Source organism: Canis lupus, chromosome 36 (assembly GCF_003254725.2).
Source record: "Canis lupus dingo isolate Sandy chromosome 36, ASM325472v2, whole genome shotgun sequence".
In the NCBI taxonomy this organism is placed as follows: domain Eukaryota; kingdom Metazoa; phylum Chordata; class Mammalia; order Carnivora; family Canidae; genus Canis; species Canis lupus.
Genome location: NC_064278.1, coordinates 28,470,066 through 28,495,517, shown reverse-complemented (window position 1 = coordinate 28,495,517; position 25,452 = coordinate 28,470,066). Strand labels below are relative to the sequence as shown.

The following is a 25,452-nucleotide window of genomic DNA, read 5'->3' as shown; positions in this document are numbered from 1 at the left end:
GTGTTTTAGTCATTGAATATTATTATCTTTCCATTAAGTTAGGTTTTTAAAATTTTTTCTATCATTAGTGATTTATAGTTTACATTGTAGAGATATGGTACATCTTTTTTTGTTTTTTTTTCCTATGTACTTTATTTCTGGTATATAGGAAATGGAAATATTTTATAATTGTTGCCACTAGTAAATAAAAACACAACTGATTTTGGTATTGTAAACTTTTTTCCTTGAACTTTGCCATGTCATTCATAAATTTTAGTAATTTTTTTGTAGATTCCATGAAATTTTCTGTTAAAACAATTATACTATCAATGAAAGCTTACTTCTTACTTTCTACTTTTTGTGTCTTTTATTATTTTTTTCCTTATTGCAAAGCCTAAGACCTTAAGAACAATGTTTAATAGGAATGTTGAAAGTGGAAATCATTATTTTCCTGATTACACAGGAAAGTGATTCAAGTTTCCTTTATTAAAGAAAATCTAGGCTGTAAATATTGTCACATTCATTCTACCAGGCTGAGGAAGATCCCTATTATTTTTAACAGATTTATTAAGGTATAATTGATATGCGAAAACCACACATATTTAATACGAATTTGTTTCATGAGTTTAAAATTATGCAAACACCAGTGATAACATTACTGCAATCAAGGTAATACACATTCAACAACATCCAGAGTTTTCTTATGTTTGCTTGTATCTATTCATCATCGATCTATCTACCTGTCTTTCTATCTATCTATCTATCATCATTTTTGTGGTAAGAACACTTAATATGAGATCTACCCTCTTAAACTTTGAAATGCACAATAATCTTAACAATTAGGTACTATGTTGTATAGCAGAAATTCTAGAAATTAATTATCTAGCATAATTGAAACTTTATACCCATCAAATAACAATTCCCCATTTTCTCCATCCCCACTCTCTGGCAAATACTATTATATTCCACTGCTTTTATGAATTTGACTATTTTAGATACCTTGTATGAGTGGAATCATACCATATTTGTCCTTCTATGGTTTATTTCACTTAGTATAATGTTCTTTAGGTTCATCTATATTGTAAATGAGAAGATTTCCTTTTTAAGGCTAAATTATATTTCATTATATGTATATGCCACATTTTCTTTAATCATTTATCTGTATATATGGACACATATTGTTTTTGTATCTTGACTATTGTGAATGATGCTGTGATGAACACAGGATTGCAGATATCTCTTCAAGATCCTGATTTCAACTCTTTTGGATACATAGTGAGAAGTGGATTGCTGGATTATATGATAGTTTTATTTTTTTTAGGCATCCTTATACTGTTTTCCATAACTGTTACACTATTTAACATCAACAGTGTATGAGTTCCAATTTTCCACTTCCTACCAACACTGATTTATTTTTTAAATGGCCATTCTAGCAGGTGTGAGGTGATATCTCATTGTAGTTTTGAGCATTTCATATATTTGTTGGCCATTTGTGTGCCTTTTTGGGAGAGATGTTGTTCAAGTCCTTTGCCCACTTTTTGAGGTTTTTTTGTTTGTTTTAGTTTTTTGCTTTTGAGTTATAGTAGTGCCTTATATATTTTATAATTAACTATAATTATAATTAATTTATAATCAGATATGTGGTTTGCAAATAACTTTCCCATTCTGTAGGTTTCCTCTTTACACCATTGTGGGTTTTTTCTTGTTGTTGTTGTTGTTGTTGTTCCTTTCCTGCAGCACAAGCTTTAGCTTGATGTAGCTCCCCTTGTTTTTAGTATTTGTTGCATATGCTCTTGTTGTCATATCAATAAGTCATTTGTTGGCAACTAGGATTAGCTACCTTTATCTAGATCTCTAGATTTTTCTGGATTCTCAATATATGAACTTAGTAATAATTTCTGACTAGCAGAATTGCAGTTGTACGCAGTTGATTTCAATAAGTTAGGGAATCTATTCAACTGTTGAAGCACAAGTGAGTGGTTAGGAGAATAAAGTGGTATAGACAAAAAGTGCAATTTAAGTACAGATGACATATTTAGTTATGGCATCCCTAATAGGTCACTATTAGTCTTCACTAATAGTTATCACTATTATGATTCATGCATGAAAAATTAAATAATATATAATTTTCTTCCAATAAGATCAAAACAGTTAAATATGGACCAAAAATTAGTGCTAAAACAATGTAAACCAGAAGAGAATCTAAGGTTAACTCTTAAATAAAACGACAACAATAACAACAACAAAAACTCTTAAGGCAGGCAGAAATAACACAACTCCGATCAAGTTAGTCCTTTTAGATTCCCTTGGGAGAAGAATGAAGCGAACCAAGTATTCAATTAAATTTCATAATGAAATGGACCTCCCAAAAAAGGTCATGGAAAATGATCAACTGTAATTCTATATGAGAGTTTCAGGAGACACAGTAGACTGTTAGAACCCATTAGTCTATTCAGGTCTTCCCAGACTCTATATAAATTAATATTTTTGTCTTCACAACCTTTTTCTTATGTATAATCCAGTAAAACTTAGCAAAAAACAACTATACACTTTTCATACTAAGAGACTGGGAATTTTGTGAAGTCTAGTTCTGAGACTCATTTTAACTTTGTATTCCAATTTTGCTCAGAAGACACAAAATGATTAAGTGAAAATTTAACTTCATATATACATACATGTACCAGATATTGTAGAGGAGAGGACTAAGTGATTATTCAGGTCGTCTAAGATATGCCAATCCACCTCCCACAGTGTACATTCAAATTGTTTCAGTTTTAACTTTCTCGTTTTCATCCTATAGGTTGTTTCTAACTTCTGATTACCTTCAATATTTTGTGTTACAAGGGAGTAGAATTATTTTCATTAAAAAAATCCTTAATACTTTTGAATGGCTCTCAAAATTTGCTGTCAGGAGCCTTTTAGATTTATCTATTGTGAACACTAATGGAGAGGCCACTATTATTGGTATCATTTGCCATAATCCATTTTGACCACTGCCAGAAGAGTGTTCACATGTTTCCCTCTACTTCAAAATATACTACTTCTGATGTAGATAAGTTTTATAGAAATTCATTAATATAACATTTGATTGATTTTCATGGCTATGAAAAGGAAAGTTCTGGGCAGCCTGGTGGCTCACTGGTTTAGTGCCACCTTTGGTCCAGGGTGTGATCTTGGAGACTCCAGATCAAGTCCCACATCGGGCTCCCTGCATGGAGCCTGCTTCTCCCTCTGCCTGTGTCTCTACCTCTCTCTCTCTCTCTCTCTCGTAAATAAAATCTTAAAAAAAAAAAGAAAAAGGTAAGTTCTTTGCCAATAATGGTACACTATCAAATTAATTGACACATTTTACCCTTATCATTAATATGAATTTTTATTTATGTAAGCTTAATTATAATGTACCAACACTTGTAATGTTTATTAGAAAATATTTTCCTAAAACTTTCAATTAGTAGACCTGAAAAAAAAACTTACTTATATGTAGCAGAAGCAGAACTCTGTTCCCATTTGATAAGATGAATATATTAGTTATGAACCTGGTGTAGTACACTCTAATACTTAATCTAGGGCAGTGGCTCTCAAAAATTGTTCTCAGGAACTTTTTAATTTCTTAAAAATTATTGAGAACCTTAATGTGGGTAAGTTCTACCTTTATTTATGATGTTAGAAATTTAAACAGAGTTCTTAGTATATTTATTCATTTATTTAAAATAGATATCTTATATAACATAAACAAGTAATACAAGTATATTTATGAAATATTTATAAAATATTCTATATATTTATAGAACTTTAAAAATGTTTTTTTTTTAATTTTTTTTAATTTATTTATGATAGTCACAGAGAGAGAGAGAGAGGCAGAGACACAGGCAGAGGGAGAAGCAGGCTCCATGCACCGGGAGCCTGACGTGGGATTCGATCCCGGGTCTCCAGGATCGCGCCCTGGGCCAAAGGCAGGCGCCAAACCGCTGCGCCACCCAGGGATCCCAGAACTTTAAAAATGTTTAAAAGCAAGAAGACTGACATTGTTTTATCATTTTGAAAATCACTTTCATGTTTGGTCTAATAGAAGAGGGCTTATTTAATATGTTTTAATATTATACATCATGTGCATCTAGAATACTTACAAGAGTGTGAGCATGAGAAAGGCTAATTTGTCATTGTCATTATCATCATTGTCTTCTTCTGAAAATAGTTTTAACTCACTGGCCATTTTTTAGACCATAGAAAATCAAGAAGCAGTTTTTTAAGTTACCTACTGGTTTGCTATAATCATTTATTGTACTGTTTGACAGCTATGGAAAAATTCTTTAACTTGTCCTCAGTGTCACACCCTTGGGAATATAAAAATTCTGCTCACTAGTGTACCTGGTGAGCACTGAGCAGCTTAAGCAAGTTGCCAAGAATGTCAGCACACTCAGAAGGCAGAAATTTTCAACAAATAATATGCATAATAATTTGGTTTTTATGTACAGAAACACATTTCAGGCCATATTATAAAAAATAGAGAATGAAATGTTGATGAAAATATACAAATGCATCAGCAATTCCTTTGTGATCACTTCCTTTTAAGTTCTCTATTATATGCATTCTCTCTCTCTCTCTCTCTCTTTTTTTTCATCCTGTCATTAACTTCTTTCCCAAACTTGGTATATTAATGTAATGATGACTTTATTTTGACAGTTATTTTGTGTAATTTTCCCTTTTCACAGTCTAGCAAACAGAAAGATTACAAACATATTTAGCATTAGAGTATTCTTTACCCTTATGAGTGGTCTCATCTCAAGTGGGGAAGTGACTCCTTTCATATATTAATTTTTTTAAAGATTTTATCTATTTATTCATGAGAGACACAGAGAGGGGCAGAGACACTGGCAGAGGGAGAAGCAGGCTCCCTGCAAGGAACTCGATGCAGGACTCGATCCCAGGACCCCGGGATCACAACCTGAGCCAAAGCCAGAGGCTCAACCACTGAGCCACCCAGGCATCCCACTCCTTTCATATATTTCTTACGTTGTTATTAAATATATTAATATATACAAAAATACAAGATAAGCTGCAAAGTGATATACAAATATAAGCTATAAATATTTCAATGAATGATACTAGTCCTTGATCATTGATACATGTACATTTAAGACACTTATCTGGATCTATGAATAGGTGATGCCTTGATCTGTAATATCCAAATATTAGTGTGAGAATATGAATCCAGGTTGAGAGGTGATAAATAGCTACTGACTAGTTGTGTGCTTTCTCCAGTGAGCATTACAAAACTCAGTCACCATGGCTCCTCATAGATTTAGTGGTTACTAGAAAATACAATAGGTTCCGAAGATACTTTGGAAAATTTTGATTTTATTATATAGTCTAATTTGTGATAGTTGACAACTAGGGGAAGAGTGTGTGTGTGTGTGTGTGTGTTTATAAAAATAATGAATTACCTAAGAGCTTCACATTGGAACATGCTCTATTTCTACAACCTCTAGCTGTTCTAGAAATATGGCAATCTCTGGATAAGCAACGTAATGTTTTGCATCAATTTTATGGATTTAACACATCTCCTCTTATCATTACAGAGCACGCTGGACTCTGTGCTTATAGTGGGAGGTGGAAGTTAATTGCCTTGTGGTAGCAGCAAGAGACTGCACTCTGTCACTCAACCAATATCAGTGACCCAAGTGAAATGAGACCGTTTCTTGGTACTGAATTCAAAAGGAAAGCTTTTAAATGTTTTCCACAGGAATGTTAGTATGCTCTTGTCAGTATAATATAGCTGATATAATGGCAACTTAATTTTCCAGTGAGTATTCACTTTAGCCATACCAGCTGCTAAGCTGTACCACTAGCTACAGCTTTGATATTAAATATAGATAGTCATTTTTTGTAAAGAAGTAAATTGCTTTATTTATTACTGATGTTGCTTGCCTCATTTATTGAAACACTTTGTCACAGCTGGCGAACACAGATGCTTTCTTTTTCCTTATATTACAATAAAAAATCATAAGAGAAATACATTAGAGAGTAAAATAGTTTATTCAGTGTTTAAAATGGGCTGTCAGAAGTTAGAATATGTAGCTTTCAGAAAATGAATATAGAATTTAACCCAAAATATATTATTGATAATGATCAATTATTCTAAGTGTGTTGTGGTATTATTTTGAAACTTTCATTTCCTATTTAAGACAAAAAGGATCCATATTTCAAGCTTTTAACAAAAACTAAATCTTCTATGTAATCATCTTTAAAATATGATAAGATACAAAATGTTATAAATACATTAAATTATATCAGAACCAGGCACATATTAGCAATGGGAAACATGGAAACACAAAATATAAATTTTCCTGAATGATATGAAGGATGAACAAGTTTAGAATATCAAAAAATGATTTATCTAAATTGCACTTATCAGCCAATAAGAAACTAAACTCATATACTCTTAGTCTTCTAAGGTCAGGTATATTTACACGTAGGGGTTCAAGTTCAGAGGTAATTCATGTGCTCAGAGGGAGTTCAACAAGGAATATATATAACCCTCTTGATCATGAACTGAATTGGATAAAACACAAGTATATAAAATACTTAAACTGAAAAACCCCTGGAGCATAAAATATTTTAGCATACCAACTGACTAGAACCTTGTAGAAAGTTTCCAACTAAAATTACCTAATGATTTGCCAAAAAAATAAGTTTCTAAAAAGGAGAGTAAAAATACGACAATACTTTTTCTATCCATGATAGAGTAGTGATCCGGATTTACCCTCTCCTTATGCAAAAACAATTTAAAAGCAGATAAAAATATATGAAATATTGTTTTCAGACATTGAACAAAATATTGTGTAAGTCTGTGATCTTTGAGGAAAGAAAAACAAGATGAGTCCCAAGAATTTCCCAAATTATTATCTGGAAACAGTTTTGAGAGTGTAGCACAAATAAAGTTTCTGGATATGCAGTTGGGTGGATGAGATTTTTGCCTTCTCCTCAGGTTTTTATAGAGTATGAAATGTCTGCACACAACTCAATAGTGGAGTGAATATTTGTGGCCTGTTAGGCTAATGTGTGGCCCCATTAGGGCTTTGTTCTAAGTTATAGTAATGAGGACATTTGATCTGAGTGAAAACTGTCCATGAATTATATGTCTTAATTCATTAATTTTAGAAAAAAAAATTGAGGGAATGGTTAAGTTCAGTTACAGTCCATCAACATGTTGTAAGGCAAGGTAATTGTTATTTAGAGTAAATAATCGTAAACCTAGTTCTAAATTTTACACTCTATGACAGATAAGCCTATTGGCTATGGATAAGCCTATTAGCTTTTCTGGATCTTTGTCTTCTCATCTGTAAAATGAAATTGCTAAACAAGATCAGTAGTTGATAATAATTCAAAGTAACATTAATTGAACATCATTACATGTCTCCATAATTTTTTTCACAACATCTCTATGAAATAAGAATATTTCAGTGAGAGTAAGTAAACTTTGTTACTGAGATAATAAAGTTAGTAGATGACAGAGAGGGAATATGCACGTAGGTATGTGTGTTTCCCAACTCTGCATAATTATCCACCTATTATAATGCTTAGATGTGGATTGACCAAAAATTATGTTTTTTGGACATGCATTTCATAATAGAAGGAATACACAATAGTAGATTTTAAAAAGGTTTAATAAAAAACAAGGAAGATCAATGTAATTAAGTATTCACATAACAAAATTCTAAAAAACAGACTTCATTCTGATGTTTTGGGTCAAGATATTTTGATAGTCCAATAAACTTAGGTTATAATGATGTTACTTTGCCCATTAAGAACAAGTTGTTTGTAATGAAATTGATTTAGATGACTGGATGATAATTTATTTGAACTCAAATATTAAGATAAACAATGGTTAAATTTTATTCTATTTAAAATTACAGCACTATGCACATTTTTGTTTACATTTTTAATATATTTGTCAGATTTTTGAGTTTCAATTTATGTAGAAGAATCCACTGAAAGTATAAAATTCCATGAAGTCTGAGTGATAATGTATCTCTGGATTTATTAAATTTACTGTGTGTCAGTCTACCCTAAGTGCTTTATGCATTACAAATCATTTAATTATCATAACTCTTCCATTTTCCCCAACTTACCTCTCTGCTATAACTTTCTTAAAATTTCAGTAAGAAATTTAGAATTAAGATATTTCTTAGAAATTCCAAATGTGATTTTATTCAAAGTAAAGGCCGACTACCAAATGTACTATCACAAAATAATCTTCCTCACAAAATATATTTCATTATACTTTTCAACGTTTGAAAGCTTAGAGTGCATTCTTAGTTTTTTTATTTTTTTATTTTTTTATTTTTATTTTTTTTGCATTCTTAGTTTTTTAAGTGTCATAGCATAGAAATATTTTGAGAGCACAGTTTTCCTGTTATGTTGGAATGTTTATAATTTAATGCTTTTGAGAACTTCAAATGATCAATTTAATTTATAATATAGCAATATTTGTACCAGTTTATTTGCCAGTAAAGGCTCTGACATTTATCTGATAAAAAATGATCTATAAAGTTTGGTAAAATTACTGGGTTTTGATCTTTAATTTCCTTTATAGTTGATAATTACTTTGAATATCAATACACCAAATGAAAGGCAGAGATTTGTCAGAGTGGGTAAAAAATGATATGTTTGTTGTCTATGAGAAACTTCATTTAATATAAAGATACATATAGATTAAGAATAAATATATGAAGAAAAATATACCATGCTAACACTAATCAAAAGAAAGCAGAAGTAGCTATGTTAATTTTAGAGGTAAAATTAACAGCAAGGAAAGATACCAGAGATAAAGAAGGACATTATATAATGATAAAGGAGTCAGTTCTCCAAGAAGATGTAACATCCTAAACATGTGTGCACCTAATAACAGAGTGACAAACTACATGAGGCAAAAATTAATGAAATTGCAAGAAGAAATAGATGAATCCACTATTGCAGTTGGAGACTTCAATCTCCTCTATTATAAATGCATAGGTTGAGCAGGCAGAAAATCAATAAGGAAAATCAACTGGATAATTAACTGACATCTACAGACCCCTTAATCCAACAACAGAATATGCATTCAAGCATACAGTAAACACTCACCAAAATAGACCATAAAGTACACCTTCACAAATTCAAAAGTATATAAATCACATAATGTCTACTCTCAGACCACAATGTAATTAAACTAAAAACAGAAAAGTAGCCAATCCCCATTTATTGAGTCATTTTGTGCTATCTTAATTTTTCAAGCATTTACATAATGTATGAAATCTTTGTCTCTTAAGTCCAACATCTGGGCCCTCTTACACCCCTCCATAGTATTGGTCACAATTTCCCAATTCTTTGCATGTTTCCTAACTTTGCTGACAACTGTACGTTTTAGGTAATATAACAAGTCTGCTTTATTTTTAAATTTATTTTGCTTTATTTTTAAAATGTTTTTGGTAACTGTTCTGGATTAAGTCACAAAATCTGTCACCTCAAAGAATGTATCTGGATATATTTGTCCTCATATATATATATATTTTATTTATTTAGCTCTTAGCCTGGTATCTTAATGGTCACTTCTGGGGCTGTGGAGCTATGTATCAGTCAATGACTGGGGAAGAGAATATGCTCAGATGCCTTAAGTCCTTAAGGCTTTAAACCTCACTTGAATCATGTATGTGTGTTAGAATCCATTAAAAAAACAGCCAATCTTCTATTCTTTCTGGGCTTTCACTTCTTTAGTATCTGAGGTACCTCAGTATCCAAGATCTCAGGGTCTCTCAAGTATCCCTGATGCTTGTACTTAGTGTCTTAGTTAGCCAGGAATGTGCGGATAGCTTATCTCACCTTATAAGCCAATCCCCACAGAGCTCTCTGTGTACCAACCATGACTACAAACCAGTCCTAGCACAGTGTCAGCTTTTCTCCTTTCTTTTCTACTGAGTTTACTACCATTAATGAGAAAATCACCTCAGGTTTTTACCTTCTGCCTCAAATCATGTGCTTGTTCTAGAAAAAAGCTTCTGGTTATGGTGGTCATCCATGCCTGGAAAAAACTGTCCCAGGTGACCAAATTGGAGAGAGAGATGATAGGAGCAGCCTCATGCAAAACCAGATCTCTTTCTGTTCTTACCTGAAATTATGGCAGGTTGTTATGAATAACCCCTTCCCATTTTTTTGTTTGCCCTAGGTCTATTTCCATATTCCTCACATTGTTTGCTTTAACAATTTCATTTAGTTTTATATTTTTTTTGAGGAAGAGGAGGATTTTATTAAACTCTTCAAAGCCACAGCCAAAAGTTCCAGACATAAGCTTTGCAAATTTATTCAGGCGATACTCAGGCATTTAGAAAAAACATTAGTCTCTTTGTCTTTCTCTAAATTTTCGAATATCCCTTTCTACTGGACTTTTGTGGAATCGTATTTTGCTTATTGGGCAATAAACTACTTAATCTATAGCATCTTAAGTCTTTCCTGTCTAAGTAGTCTCTTTTGGTTATATATTCAGTCCATTTAAATAATGTGTCAGAGAAAAAATAGTCTTTTGAAGATAACTTTTCATTTGAGTAAATATTGTCAGTTGGGGTGCCTCCATGATCACTGCTCTTAGATTGGTTCGGTCCTTAGAATGCTGACCACTGAGTTGTTTCTGGCAACCTTCAGTCATTTCAGGCACTCTCATATTAGATACCCACCAATGAAATCCATCACCAAAAATCTTGTTTTTGGTCACAACACTTAAAGCTGTCTTGCAATCATAATAATACTTATCTGTATATGTGTGTGGGGGTGTACTTGACAAATTTTACAATCATTATGTTTTTCTTTATGCTTTAGTTGAAATACTTTAGAATTTGTTTCTAATTTAAAAATCCAATTTATTACATTTAAAAGTTTGATTAGTAGGAAGCATTTGTTGTCTAGATTGAGATGTAGATATTTTGAATGCTTGAGAAAAATAGACTATTTTTTTAACGTAGTTTGAAATATCTTAAAGAATTTGCATAATGAAATTTGTAAACTGTGGTAAATGTTTATTGTAATTCCACACTGCCAAAATGATAGACTTAGTATTAAACAAAAAATATGGGATCCCTGGGTGGCGCAGCGGTTTGGCGCCTGCCTTTGGCCCAGGGCGCGATCCTGGAGACCCGGGATCGAATCCCACGTCAGGCTCCCGGTGCATGGAGCCTGCTTCTCCCTCTGCCTGTGTCTCTGCCTCTCTCTCTTTCTCTCTGTGTGACTATCATAAATAAATAAAAAATTAAAAAAAAATAAACAAAAAATATGAGTAAAATTAGTGCTTTCAATTCTAACATAAATTACTGTATTTGCAAGTAACCATTTAAGTGACAGATTATAAATCGTGTTTACAAGTTTAAGAATAGTTAAGATTTATAAACTGGGTAAATTGAACACTAAAAAGAAAAATAAGGGCCTAAAGTAAAAAGGGATAGAGGGCAAAGGCCCTCTTGCTAAGTTCCTGTCTCCCAATTAAAGAATCTAACACGTTAGCAACAATTTTATCCATCATATCATTGCACAGCAAAGTAGGTCTCAAGAAAAGAAAGTAGAAATTAGGGAAACAGGAATTGGGAAGCAGATGGAAAAGGTAGGTCTAGGAACTGACTTTACTAGGGAGTTGGGGAATGGAGGAATGCTCAAGTAGTCAATGTTGTCAAGGGCCTTATCTTAGCAAACTCATAAATTATATCTCAGAATTATATTTTTAATTGCTTTAACTGAATATAACCAGCAGATGAAATCAGATCCTCTTAGATATCTGCATAAGAACTCACAATTCTATTTATGCAATAATCTGTTGGCTCAGTAATAGATCACCTTTAGGAAAAAGTGCAAGTTAGATGTAGACAAAGAAGAGTTTGATATAAGAAAACAATGCCTTAAAGTTTTCTTCTATATGCATTTCTGACCATGCTGAAAATTGCACATTGAATTTGGTCATCAAATCTATGCTTTTCCAAAAATAGAGTATGAGATAAAATTCTTGACCAGCTAAGCTCCTAAATTAAAACTGGTGTATAAAATTAGCAACTTGAGGATATCTGGCTTTAGGACACAGTAAAAAAAAAAAAAAAAGAGAGAGAGATTTGTGATATATATGAAGGTATACTTCAAATTTTCTTTCTTTTTCTTCCTCCTTTCTTTCTGGGATTTGCATACTGCATATTTTAGTCTGCTTCATGGGATCTTCTATAGGTCCTTCAGGCTATATATACTTTTCTTCATTCCTTTTCTTCCTGATCCTCAAACTAAATGATTTCAATTGTCCTAGCTTCAAGTTCAGTGATTTCTTCTCTTTGCTTAACTCTGCTGTTGAACACCTCTAGTAAATTTTTTATTTGTTATTGGAGTCTTTACCTCCAGAATATGTGTGGTTTCTTTTTCAAAATATTTTTAAACTTTATTATGATAAAAGCAACCATTTTATCAGAAGATTACCATTTTAACCATTTAAAAATGTATAATTTAGTAGCATTAAATGAATACCTTAGTAGCATTTAGTAGATTGATTTTGACTAGCTATTCCCAAGGTAAGAAATAACTTTCACTAGAAATTCAGCTTCAAATTAAATTTGGTCTAACTTTTCTTTTTCTAACTCAAGGTATATTTTAACAGAAGGTTATGTGCCTTCTTGGCAATATATTCAATAACTAAATCACTAAAGAGATGAATGTTTGAAATTTATGTACTGAGTTTTTGAATAATTAGTCATTTTTTTGTAATGTACTTCACTAGTAAAGTTTATTGTTTTTAGAAAATTCTGTGTCCTTCATATCATACTCAATTAATTTATGGGTCCCAAATCTTTATATTTTACATTAAATGGCTAAACAAACTACCACCAATGGCATAAATCTAGCCTGCCATCTGTTTTTGACCAGCTTGCAAACTAAAAATGGTTTTACAATTTTTAATCACTGAAAAAAATCAGAAGAATGATATTTTTCATGTGAAAATTAAAGTTCAAGTTTTACTCTTTGTAAATAAGATTTCACTGGATCACAGACAGCCACATTATTTGTTTATATATTTTCTATGGCTGCTTCTGTGCTACAAAGGCACAATGGCATAGCTTTGAAAGAGATCATATACTCTGCAAACCTATAGTGTTTATTGTCTTGCCCTTTACATAAAAAGTATCTGAGAACTACGTGAATCAGAGTGCCTTGAAATCCAACTGAATTTCCCTTGGGAGAGATTTATTTTCTTATCAGCTTTTGAAAAGGTGGATAAAACCTTTGATAAAAATTTTTACAGCAAAATCTTATGTTAAAAGACAGCTTAAAAGTATAAGATATCAAACATCAGTGGTTCTGATGACATCTGTAAGGAAACTTCCAATTAATACTTGTCAATTTAAGCCCATTGGTAGAATTCTTTTAAAAATAGTTCTGGACTGCCAGTCATTTCTCATCAACTATCACTTTTGAAAACATCTACATCTATAAGTTACATTATTTTGTGTGATCTTTGAGATCAAATAATTTGAGATTATCATAGACTAAATTACTAATTGAATAACTTCATTATCGTTAGAATGTAGAAATTCTACTATATAATCACATCCTTTTCTCTGGAGCTCCCTATCATAACCTCACTAACTTTATTAAAGTCCAATTTTGTAAAACAAAATTTTCTCAGATGTTTCTACTTTAGCACTGGCTACTGTCAAGAAAATTTTAGATAAAAGAGATGTCACAATCTCTAAAAATTCATGACTCAGCATTAGGGTAGATAGTGATGATGATTGACACTTTTTGCTGTTCTGGATCTTTTAAACAAGATTCTTGGATTCCAGTGGCAAACATGCTGAAGTTGAATCTATATCAAAGAGTAGCACATTAACTGATTTTGAAAAGTTTCTTTTATCACTGTGGCAGTTGTTCCTGTTAAATTTTCATTACTTTTTATGTTCTTACAAATCAAGCCTTTATTTATATTCATGAAAAATATTTATATAAAGGATTTAATGACTGCTGACCAACAATTTACTTATTGATGGTATTTTTATCCACAAAATACCTTTCTCTTTTCTGAAAAGATTTTGTTTTGCTTGTTTGTTTGAGTTACAGGAGTCATTTTATGCATACATAGTATTTTATCCACAGTAATTAATTTATTTGTGTTTTATCCATAGTTGGATCTTTTTGCTTGGGAGGTATTTTGCAAACGAGACATTATCTGTGGATGGGAAAGACTGATTTTATATATTGGGTATACTTTTATTTGAACCTCCAAATACACCTTTAATAGTGAACGAATCCATTTCCTAGCTGTGTTATAAAATTCATTTGAGTGTCATCTAAATTCCCTAACTATTTTGGTGAAAACACCCTCTAAAAACTTAACAGGAAACATCCAAGGTCATTTTTTGGTGGTTGCTTAGTGCTGACTGGCTACTGGGTTCATTTTTTTTTTTTTTTTTTTTTTTTTGTCTCTGTCCTTATGGTGCACAGGTAATACTAATGCCCTGCCTCTTCTCATACCAAGATGCTTATCAAAAGCATTCATCAAAACTTTCTCTTACCCAGATCACTATTGCACTTTTCTTTGCTCTTAAAATTTTGCTTAGTATTATAAACATCACCTCATAGGACAATATGTTCTGCTGTAAAAACCACTTTATTTTCAAAGGAAAGTAAGCGTCAGCTTTGAAAGCTTTCATGCTCATCCTGGTGAGATGATGAGGAAGGTTTGGAGATATTGGTGTTAGTTCGAGAAAACACCTTTGACAGAGCTGAAGATACCTTCGCCAGCATTTTAGATCCTTGTTTGGAAATACTGGGCTTGGCAGTTTCTGTGGACAAAGCAGAAAAATAATACGGCTATTTATTAGACATTCTAAAGAGAGAAGTTATACTACAGCATTGATGATTCAGATAGAATTCAGAAAGAGACATTTTAAAATACTTTATGGGATTTAAAAACACATAGACTCTTGATTTGATCCTTCTAACACTCTTGTGAGGGAGATAGGAAGAACGACATCTCCTGAGGACACTTTCTCAAATACGCATCTATTATTAGATTCCCTTTATCTTGTTCAAGACCTGTGGGTGGCTAGTATCATAGGTTAATGACATACGTGAAACTCATCCCTAGAGAGATTAGTGAACCCCTGTGCCCCTGTGTTTGTCTGTTGATAGTTCTTTTCATAGCAAAGCTATAGACTAACTTTGGCCATTACCCAATGTGGGGCTCATTCTGCAATGCAGCGGCTACAATATGGAAGCACCTTATGGAGGAAAGCAAGGATCCATCCTTAAGGAGGATCAAAGTCAGAAGATCTGTTTTTGAGCTCTGAGAGCTCTCCATTTGTTGGCTTTGTAAACTCAGGCAATTGTTACCTCCATTTTCTCTTTTGTAAATTAGGGCTTTATGATTGACAGAGGGAGATTAGTATGGTGTAAGGGATGTAGACAAGTTTTGTTTGGTCCACAAAAATATTTCACAAAAGCTTTGAATTATTTGATAAAATTTAAAAGTCGGGGATTTTCACATAAAACTTTCATCTCCAGCTTGTTTTGAAAAATGCCAAGAGTTGAACTGGAGATCTAGCAACAACCCAGTTTGTCAGTGACTGGACCTGAGTAGCCGCTCCCTCCTATAGAGGGGGCATGCCATCTCCAGTGCACCAGAGACCCCTACTCAACCTACCTCCGCTCTTGTTTATATTACTTGTCTGGCTCCGGTGAGCATTTGAATGTATGAATCATGGTCATACTGAATGAGCTTAAGCTTTGAAGTTGGGCAGATCTGTGTTTGAACCTCAGCTCTGCAGCTTATTAGCTGTGCGGTGACCTTGAGTAACCTACTCTCACTTTTCTCTTCAATGACTTTCACTTTCCTCTTCAATAAAATGGAGATAAATCTGGTACCTAACAAATGTTAGTTCCATTACTTATTACTGTGGTTTGAGGTTAAAGTAAAAGAGCTTCATAATAAGCTGTAATTTACTATACACACATACATGTACATAATATTATTTCAATCTCATATGGATAATAGATGTCAATTTTGCAAGGCAGGAGCCAGTTATTCCAAGAGGAATGTTAAAGGATATGTATTTTGTACCTGAAATGACTTCTTTTGAGGAATACCCACTGCCATGAATATTCTTGTTTCCTTCAAAGATGGTGATAAACTGCCAAGGCAAAGCAAAGTACATACTTAATGTTTTATTGGACACAACACACTAAAGATACTTGGAAATCCCTCCAAAGATGTAGTACAGCCATGTATGTTTATGTAGAACCTTACATGAATAGTGTTTTCTGTTCTCTGAAATCTCAGGACTATTCTCAGAGACTTGGGCTCAAAATTTTTTGCCAATTATGGCACCTAGGATTTACCCTTGTCATTGATGTGGGCCTCAGCCCATCATTAAATGATGACCAGGCATCTTACCTCACAAAAAATGCCAGCTCTGTCTGCCCCCTCCATCTTTTGGGTAAATTGAAATAAGTAACAAATGATATAAATTATTTTCTAATACTAGAGATAATGGTAAGTGGGGAAAGAAAATGGCTGTGCACTATGTAACTGCAATCTCCTGTTATGGAAATCTTAAGCATTTTGGGGTCTGGAGCAATAAAGTGGTTCTGTGGACCGACCTAGTAAGGTAGGGAACATGGCTCAGAAACTAGCTTTATTCTCTAGCCTATTATCACCTCTTTGAATGCAGAAGCAGTAATCTTCTCTGGAAGGCATAAAATAGACTGGGATAGGTTGCTGGACTTCATTGTATATATTTTATGATACTAGCTATTAAATAAGGAAATCAACGAAGAGAAATAAAAGAAGGCCTAAATATATGGAACATAAAATATGCATAGATTATGGAAAGACCACCAGATATTAAGAGGAGTTTTATCATAGTTTCTCCAAGAGGACTTCAGCAATTTATAAATTAATATATTTCAAAACAGGATACCTAAGGAATAAAACTGAGGCTATAAAGCACTGATTCTCAGTATTGGCTGCACAATAATTATCTGTGGACATTTTTGAAAAGAAAATATGAATCCCTGGGTCCCACACCTCTAATAGAATTTAAATCTCTGTGGGTGAGGCAGATATTGATATCTTTTTTTTTAAATGCCCACATGTGTGAGACTGACTAGAGAATCTCTAATCTAAAAGCAGAAGGCAGATGCTACCAAGTGTCTGAAATGAGTAAATACACATACGTTCTGCGGCAAACATCTGTCTTTACATTAGATTTAGGAGTATTTGCCATTTCTTTATGGAACACTGTTATAATCACCTCCCAAAACCTTGGCTGCATTGATTAGTAGGGGATCCTCTTTTTTGATAATCCTCAGACTTTCTTTTTTTTCCAGTATCTCTAACACTTGGCATTTCTTTCCTCTGGAGATGGTTGTTTGTTTGTTTGCTCAAATAGGTAACGCACTTAGATTCAGACCACACATCCTACCTTGCCTTCTACGGCTGTGTTTCCAATGTAAATTCAATTTCTAAAGTCTTGGCAATACTTTTTTGTATATCTGTGTGCACCATTATTAAAGCTATAGTTTAAGATCTCAAAGACTTTTTTTTTTTGATATAACTTCAGATCAGTTCCATACATTCACAGCTCAGGAGAGACTTTTCAGACAGATTTGTAGGGGATCCTGTTTTGATGATTCCCCTCTGACTTTTTTTTTTTCCTCTTCAGTATCTCTATCTCTCAGAAGTCTCCTTTTCTGGCTCTTTGGCTAGAATGCTGTGGCTGCCCTCCCTCTGTGCCATCTCCCACGGCTCATAACTGCATCATGCTTAGAGTGAAACGACAAAAGGAAGCAGAGAAAAAAAAGTAGCAGGTCTCCTTCTAATATTCTTCAGGTTACTGGAGACCTTTTCCTAATTCTCCTGGTCAGAGGGACGTGTTTTCTCTGAGTTTCAAGCACCTCAGCAGCCTCTGCTGCCATTGCTGAGTAGCTTCATGTCTGAAACTTGCCTGGAGGCAGAGCCAAGTGGGGGTGCGTGTGGAACGTGAGCTTCCTCTAATTCCCACTCCACAAAAACTTCTTCCTAATTCTGGTGAGAGGGCAATGGTTTCTCCTGAAGGTTTTTTCTGCCTGTTCTTTCTATATAATTCCAGGATTTGAAGTGCTCTGAGTCTAAACCAGGAGATGGCAGGGGGAGCAGCAGGAAACTCATGGTGATTCTTTGAGTTTTTATTTCTCTCCTCAAACCCCTGCTATTATTTATTTTTCAGCAGCCTCGTAGTTCTCCAAAATGTTTAGCCAAAAAGAGAGAAACAGCGGGGGTGGGCACCCAGGGGGCTCAGTGGTTGAGCGTCTTGGCTCAGGTCCCAGAGGTCCTGGGATCAAGTCCTTCATCAGGCTCCCTGTAGGGAGCCTGCTTCTCCCTCTGCCTGTGTCTCCGCCTCTTTCTGTTTCTCTCATGAATAAATAAATAAAATCTTTAAAAGGGAGAGAGAGAGAGAGAGACGGGGTGGAATGTGCTTACTTCACTTTACATTGAACTGAATTGGAAACAACAATTTCAACCGTAGTTTCACCATGGAAAAGGTGCAAGCGAGGGGAAGGGCAGGGAGACAAAAGGGTCCAGGTTTGCCAGAGATACAGCTTAGCACAAGGAATAGTCTGTAATCAGGTCATCAGTCTAGAAATTCTCTGTCTCCGTGTTATTTCCATGTGAGTTTACTTGGAAAATACGGCCTAAGTTAAGCCTGAGGTTGTGAAATAGATGTTTACATTCATAAATGAAGATTAGGTTGAATGAGGAACTAGCCCATCATCGTCAGGGGTTGGCATGAGCTAAGGATTTGTAAGATTTTGTTCTGAAAACTACTGTGATGAGAAGGGATTGGATAATTGACAGATTATGTGGTACACGGTGTTGGGGAAACTCAATTAAAAGTGGGATTCAATTGAGCCAACAAACAAAGTGATAAAAACAGAAGAGGATCTATAGCTTCAGCCCTCACTGGAAACTTCCAAAAAGGATTAAGGAAGAGGAAATCTGAGTTTATGGTGGAGAGTAGCTGACCCCTTTGGAAAGCTGCCTTTTAATAGTCCTTAGGAATACAGAAAAATAGGTGGGATCTGCACTCATGTGCTACAAGCCAGTTTCCTCTATTTTTGAAGCTTCTACTCCCTCCCTGCCTCCACCAGTTCTCACTTGGGCCTCCCTGCCCTGCACAAGTGACTCCCTGTAGGGCTTTCTTCAGAGGCTGCAGAGCTTAGGAATGGAATTGGATTTAGGGGCTAGGGAAGAACAGTGGCTTATTCTGTGCACTTAAGCAAGGAATAATTTAACTGTAAGGTGAGAATTTTAATTAGGGGATTTCTCCAGTCCCATGGACAGGCCTCAGCCAGAGAGGGGGAGATCTGAGCAGGAGGAAATTGGGAATAGGGATGCGCCTCTGACATTCCTCATGTCTACCACCTAAGCCCTGATTTGACCTTGAAAACTGGGCTCATAGTCAGCTGGACCTCCTGTATGCCAATTATTATATATTTTTTATTTTACTATTTTATTTTATTATTTTATTTTATTTTATTATTTTATTTATTTTATATTTTATTTATTTTTTATTTTATTTTATTTTACTATTTTATTTTATTTTTTTTTTAAGATTTATTTATGTATTTATTCATGAGAGACACAGAGAGAGGGGGAGAGAGAAACAGGCAGAGACACAGGCAGAGGGAGAAGCAGGCTCCATGCAGGGAGCCCGATGTGGGACTCGATCCTGGGTCTCCAGGATCACAGCCAGGACTGAAGGCGCGCTAAACCGCTGAGCCACCAAGACATCCTGCAATTACAGTTTATTGAAGAATATTTACCTTAAGACTGTTTGAATTCTCTGGCCTTTGCTCCTGAGAATTTCCTGTTGGGGGTGAGGGGAGGAAGGAAAAATATTATTTTTCTTTTGGAGGCATAATATTGAGACATACCTGGTCTTATTATTTTTCGTCAGAGAGTTCTAGAATTCAGGCAGGTAGAAGAAATTATTGTTAGTTTCAGTGTACAGACCACGGGAACAAAACTGAAATGGGAGAGATCCCCAGAATTCTGAGGCGTGTCTTAGACTTTCCTTCTGGAATTATGAAAGATGACATGACTTGGTAGGAGAGGCAGCCTCTGTAACTTAGTAGCCACATATCTTTGCACAACTATCCAATCTCTACAGGCCTATTTGCTTACATGTAAATTGAGGGATTACCTTATAGATGATTCCTAGAGGCCTCCCAGCTCTAATGCTCTTTGATTCTACATAGCTAATTAAAAGCAGATAATTGGAACAAACAGGAAAGTGTGGTCTTATGAAATTCTTTCATTGAGAACCAAGAGACTTTTGAGATACTATCAAGAGGAAGTGCTGCAGAACCAAGAGCTGCCTGAGTTCCAGGGGAGGTTACTATGCCTGTTAAACAAATTTAGCTGAAGGAGTAAGAGATGATGTGAACATTTCACAAAGACTCACCACTAGGGAAGCAGAAAATCTGAGTTTGAGTCTTAGCTTCACTGCTTAGAGCTGTGTGGACACTGGCAAATTGAATCTAACTTATTTGACTCTGTTTCCTCATTATGTAGAATGTGAATGAGACCATCTTCCCTGCTTGTCTCACAAAAAGGATGCAAGGAGATATCTTACATATAAAAATTGTGTATTTTATAGACATGCAATCGTCAAGGGCCAACACAAGTGGTCATTCTCTGCGTTATCCTTTAGGTCAATGTAGGCTTTGGGAAGAAAAGTAGTAGTAAAACCTCAATGAACCCAAATACGAGAGGGAACTGATTATTGCACTTATCTGACAGTATTGGTAAAATTTTATTGCTGATAATCTTTCTAAACTGCCCAACTCCATATTGCACATAATTGAACTGATGTTTACTTTTAAATGACTGAGGGTGTTGGGTTTACTTCCAGAGCTATCATTCCATGTCATACAAGCTTTTAATTTTCCAGGCTAAATGGCTGTCCACATCCCAGGATACACTATGTTTTAATGAGAAGTCACAGAAAAATTCCTGTTAATTGAGGAACTCAGATATTCAGATTTAAGTTGTCTATCTATAGGAAACTATATAACTTTCCAGCTCTAACCTCTCCATGAAACTCCAATCTTAAACATCCTATTGCTTCAGATGTGACACCCCAACTTGAATATCTAATGGGTACCTCAATCCCAAAACAACCAAAAGAGAATTCTTGTGCCTCTCATAAGTTATTCCCATTGTTTCTCTCATTTTACTAAATGGTCTTCCTACTATGTGCCTATTTTAGGTTCTTGGTGTCCCAGAGGAGATGGGGTAACATGATGGTTTCTTTCTGACTCTGGCAGCCTAATGATTCCATCCTACAGCTATGATAAGTGATTGTTGTGACGTCATCTGATTATGGTGTGTTGATGGAATTCAGGCATATTTATTGCTATCCTAGGAATCATCTTAATAAAAAAAAAATCATTTTACTTCCAAGCTGAGAGAATATGTTTTTGAAGCAATTCCTTGAGTGGGTTGTCTGTTTGAAATAGCCAATGGTAAACATTTGGTTTGATTTTGAGGCCACTTTGCAATAAACATGACATTCTCCCTCTTGTATGTACGATCACTGTTAGAACCACATTGATTCTCTGAGGTTTCAAAAAATAGAGAACCAAAAAGTTCTCGTGAATGTTCTAAGGAGTAGGTATTGATAGATTTTTTTTTTAAAGTTAAATCCATACTAGTCAGATATTAATGTGAGAAAATAAATTTAGCTCAAAAACTCTCCCTCCACACACATACTTTTTCTTTTTTTTTTGTACATTTTGGTAGGGCTAAGTACAAAGGAAGGGTAAGAAATCATTAAATCCTAGTATAATGGATAAAAGCTATTGTGTGATGCATTCTTGTTTTATGAATATCTTTCACATGAGCATGGTAAATGTGAATTCATAATGTCACCATTTGCTTGGTCAAAATCATTAATAAAATCTTGATAACAATTCGGCAAAAGCAAATGAGTTGGCTCATTTTAAAACCTGAGTGATGTAGTACTGGATTATTTTCCAAAAAAACAGGTAAATTCACAGGAAAAGAAAAAGTATCAACCCCAGGTTTGATCACTAAAAATTCATCAAAGCAGTAAACAAACAAAGGCAGTAACTAAAGAGTTCATTAAAGCAGTAGAGCAGTCTCCTTTCGAATGCTTTCTAATTTAAGAAAAGTAGTAAATCCAACCTTCTAATAATTTGTCGCTTGAATCTGTGGTGAAATCTTCAGTCTCACTAAAACAAAAGAAAGAGAACATTTCATTTTCTGTGTCTTAATTGAACGTGAAGAAATTACTGGTTAATCAAATGAACAACCTGTCAGTTATTCTTCATATGGAAGAAAACCTGAAATAATTTATCACAGAGTTTCCAAACCAAGTGAAATCACTTTTCAATTGACTTTTTCCCCCACTTTGAAAATCTTGGTTAAATATACATAGCACGAAATTTGCCACCTAATGATGTTTAAGTGTACAGTTCTGTGCTTGGATACATTCTCATTATTATGCAGCCATCAGCACGATCCATTGTCCAGAACTTTTTCATCCTCCTCCACTGACACTCTGAACCCATTAAATATTAACACCATATCACCCTCTCTTTCTATTCCCAGTGACCACTATTTTGGTTTCTGCCTCTATGACTTGACTGAGGCATCTCATATAAGAGGGATCATGTACTACTAGTCCTTTTGTGCCTGACTTATTTCATTTAGCTTAATGTCTTCAAGGTTCCTATGCGACGCATGTACCAAAATTTCCTTTTTAAGGCTTAACAATATTCTATTGAATGAGTACTCCACATTGTGCCTAACCATTCATCTATCAGTGACTCTTGACTTGCTCCCGTGATTTGCCTGCTGTTAATGATGCTGCTTATGAATACGAGTGTACAAATATCTGAGTGACTCTTTCCAACACATTGGGGGTATATATCCAGAAGTGTGATTGCTGGGTCATATGATAATTCTATTTTTTGATAAACTGTCATACTGTTCCCACAGCAACTGCACCATTTTTATTTTTTAATTTTTTTAAAAGATTTTATTTATTTATTCATGAGACACACAAAGACACAGACAGGGAGAAGCAGGCTCCATGCAGGGAGCCTGATGTGGGACTTGATCCCGGGACTCCAGGATCACACCCTGAGCCAAAGGTAGATGCCCAACTGCTGAGCCACCCAGACGTCCCCCCTTTTTTTTAAGATTTTATTTATAACTTCACCATTTTTAATTACCTAACAGCAATGTACAAGGATTCCAATTTCCTCCCTTTCTTGCCAACACTTGTCATTTTCTGTTTCTGTTTGATTTTGTTTTCTATTTTGACAACAGATACCCTAATGGGTGTGAAACAGTATCTTATTGTGACTTTGATTTGCATTTTCCTAATGATTAGTGGTGTTGAATATCTTTTCATATACTTATTGCCCATTTGTATATCTTCTTTGAAGAAATATCTATTCAAGTCCTTTGCTCAATTTTTAATCAAGTTGTTTGATTTGTTGTTGTTGTTATTGAGTTACAGGAGTTCTTTATATATAGTAACCCTTATTAGATAGATGATTTGCAAGAGTTTTCTCCCATTCTGAGTTGACTTTTCACTCTATCCTTTGGAGCTAAAAGATTTTAATTTTGGTGGAGTCCAGTTTATGTAATTTTGTTGTTGTTGCTTGTGCTTTCAGTGTCATATCCAATAAATTATTGCCAAATCCAATGTCATGAAGCTTTTTCCTGTGTGTGTGTTGGTTGTTTTTTGTTTGTTTTTTAGAGAGAGAGAGAGAGAGAACATGTGCACTAGCAGGGGGCAGGGGAGGGGCAGAGAGGGAGAAAGCAAATCCCAAGTGGCTTTCCCACTGACCGCAGAGCTCAATCTCCCAACACTGAGATCATGACCTGAGCAGAAATCAAGAGTCAGGTGCTTAACTAACTGAGCCACCCATATGCTCCTTCTCCCCATGTTTTCTTATAAGAGGTCTATAGCTTTACTTGGATCTTTGATCCACTTTGAGTTAATTTTTATATCTGGTATAAGGTAAGGGTCTAACTTCAGTGTGTGTGTGTGTGTGTGTGTGTGTGTAGTTATTAGTTTTCCCAACACCATTGTTGAGAATATCCTTTTCCCATTAAATGGCCTTGGCATGCTTATCAAAAATCATTTGGTCTTATATGAAAAATCTATGTATAGGCCTTTTATTTTATTCCATTGCTTTATATATCTGTCTTTATGCCAGGACCATGCTGTTTTCATTACCATGTCTTGGCAGTAGGCTTTAAAATTAGTAAATCTAACTCTGTTCTTTCTTGTCAGCATTGTTTTGCTATTAGGAGTCCCTTGAGAGACCATATCAGTTTTAGAATGAATGTTTTTCTACTTCTGCCAAAAAAAGAATGCCATCAAATATAATTCTTATAAAATACTAATACGTAGAATACTTTGTATAATTATTGACATCTTAACAATAGTAAATCTTCCAATCCATGAGTTTTTAATTACTTTTTAAAATTTGAGTATAGTTGACACACAACGTTATATTAATTTCAAGTGTACAACCTAGTGATTTGACGAGTTTATACATTATGCCATGTTTACCACAAGTGTAGCTACCATCTGCCCCCATACGACACTATCATTGATTATATTCCTTATGCTTTGCCTTTTATTTAACACTCTATCATAAAATAGGTGTTAGATGACTTTGTGCAACTGTACACTAATGTGTTTTGAGCATGTTTAAAGTAGGCTAGGCTAATCTATGGTGTTCAGTAGTTTAGGTGTATTAAATGCGTTTTTGTTTATGACATTTTCTTTTTTTTAAGATTTTATATATTTATTCATGAGAGACACAAAGAGAGGCAGAGACACAGGCAGAGTGAGACCATCTCTTTTTTCTTTAGTCCAATTGTTTGCAGAGGCTGCCTTTGCCTATTGTGGGCAGCAAGGTGTGCAGTGGTCTGCTTGCAAAGTGAGACCTTTCCCCATTGCCGCTGGAACTGAGGTCCTGCAAGATACTCAGGGGTCAGGTGATATGGTATTGACTGAGTTTGTGCTGGTTTTCTGGGGGAAGAGCTTGCAGTGTCAAGACTGAAGTAAGCATGACCGAGAAGGGTAAATCTGCTGATGTGTTGGGGGATGGGACTTGATCCAACCAAGTTAGGTAAGGAGTGTCAGTGTTGTACTGGTTCCCACAGGTGGCCGTTGTTTATGCTGGGGGCAGGGGAGGGACATGACACCTGACATCTCCTTTGTTCCCAGAGGGGTCTCCTCGTGATCCCTGTCTCTCTCAGGTACACTCTGACATGAGCAGATCACTCTCCTCCTGTCTGTCCCCTGCATTTTTCAAACTGCTGGTTCTAGGCTGTATCTGCATGGGCTGTTTGTCATGCCGTCTTTTTAAGGACAGGGACTCCGCTTC

General features: G+C 34.7%; 1 protein-coding gene across 3 annotated transcripts in view; it reads right to left on the bottom strand.

The window, feature by feature from the left end:
• Window positions 1–14,622: 14,622 nt before the first annotated feature.
• Window positions 14,623–25,452, bottom strand: part of FSIP2 (fibrous sheath interacting protein 2) — a 75,062-nt gene continuing 64,232 nt past the window's right edge. For all 3 annotated transcript variants that reach the window (XM_025460431.3, XM_035698177.2, XM_035698176.2), the window contains 4 exons: window positions 22,223–22,269; window positions 19,837–19,880; window positions 16,094–16,163; window positions 14,623–14,816 (listed from right to left, as the gene is read on the bottom strand). In XM_025460431.3, the coding sequence (XP_025316216.3) occupies window positions 14,665–14,816; window positions 16,094–16,163; window positions 19,837–19,880; window positions 22,223–22,269 (313 nt within the window). In that variant the 3' untranslated portion in view covers window positions 14,623–14,664. The remainder of the gene's footprint in view (window positions 14,817–16,093; window positions 16,164–19,836; window positions 19,881–22,222; window positions 22,270–25,452) is intronic.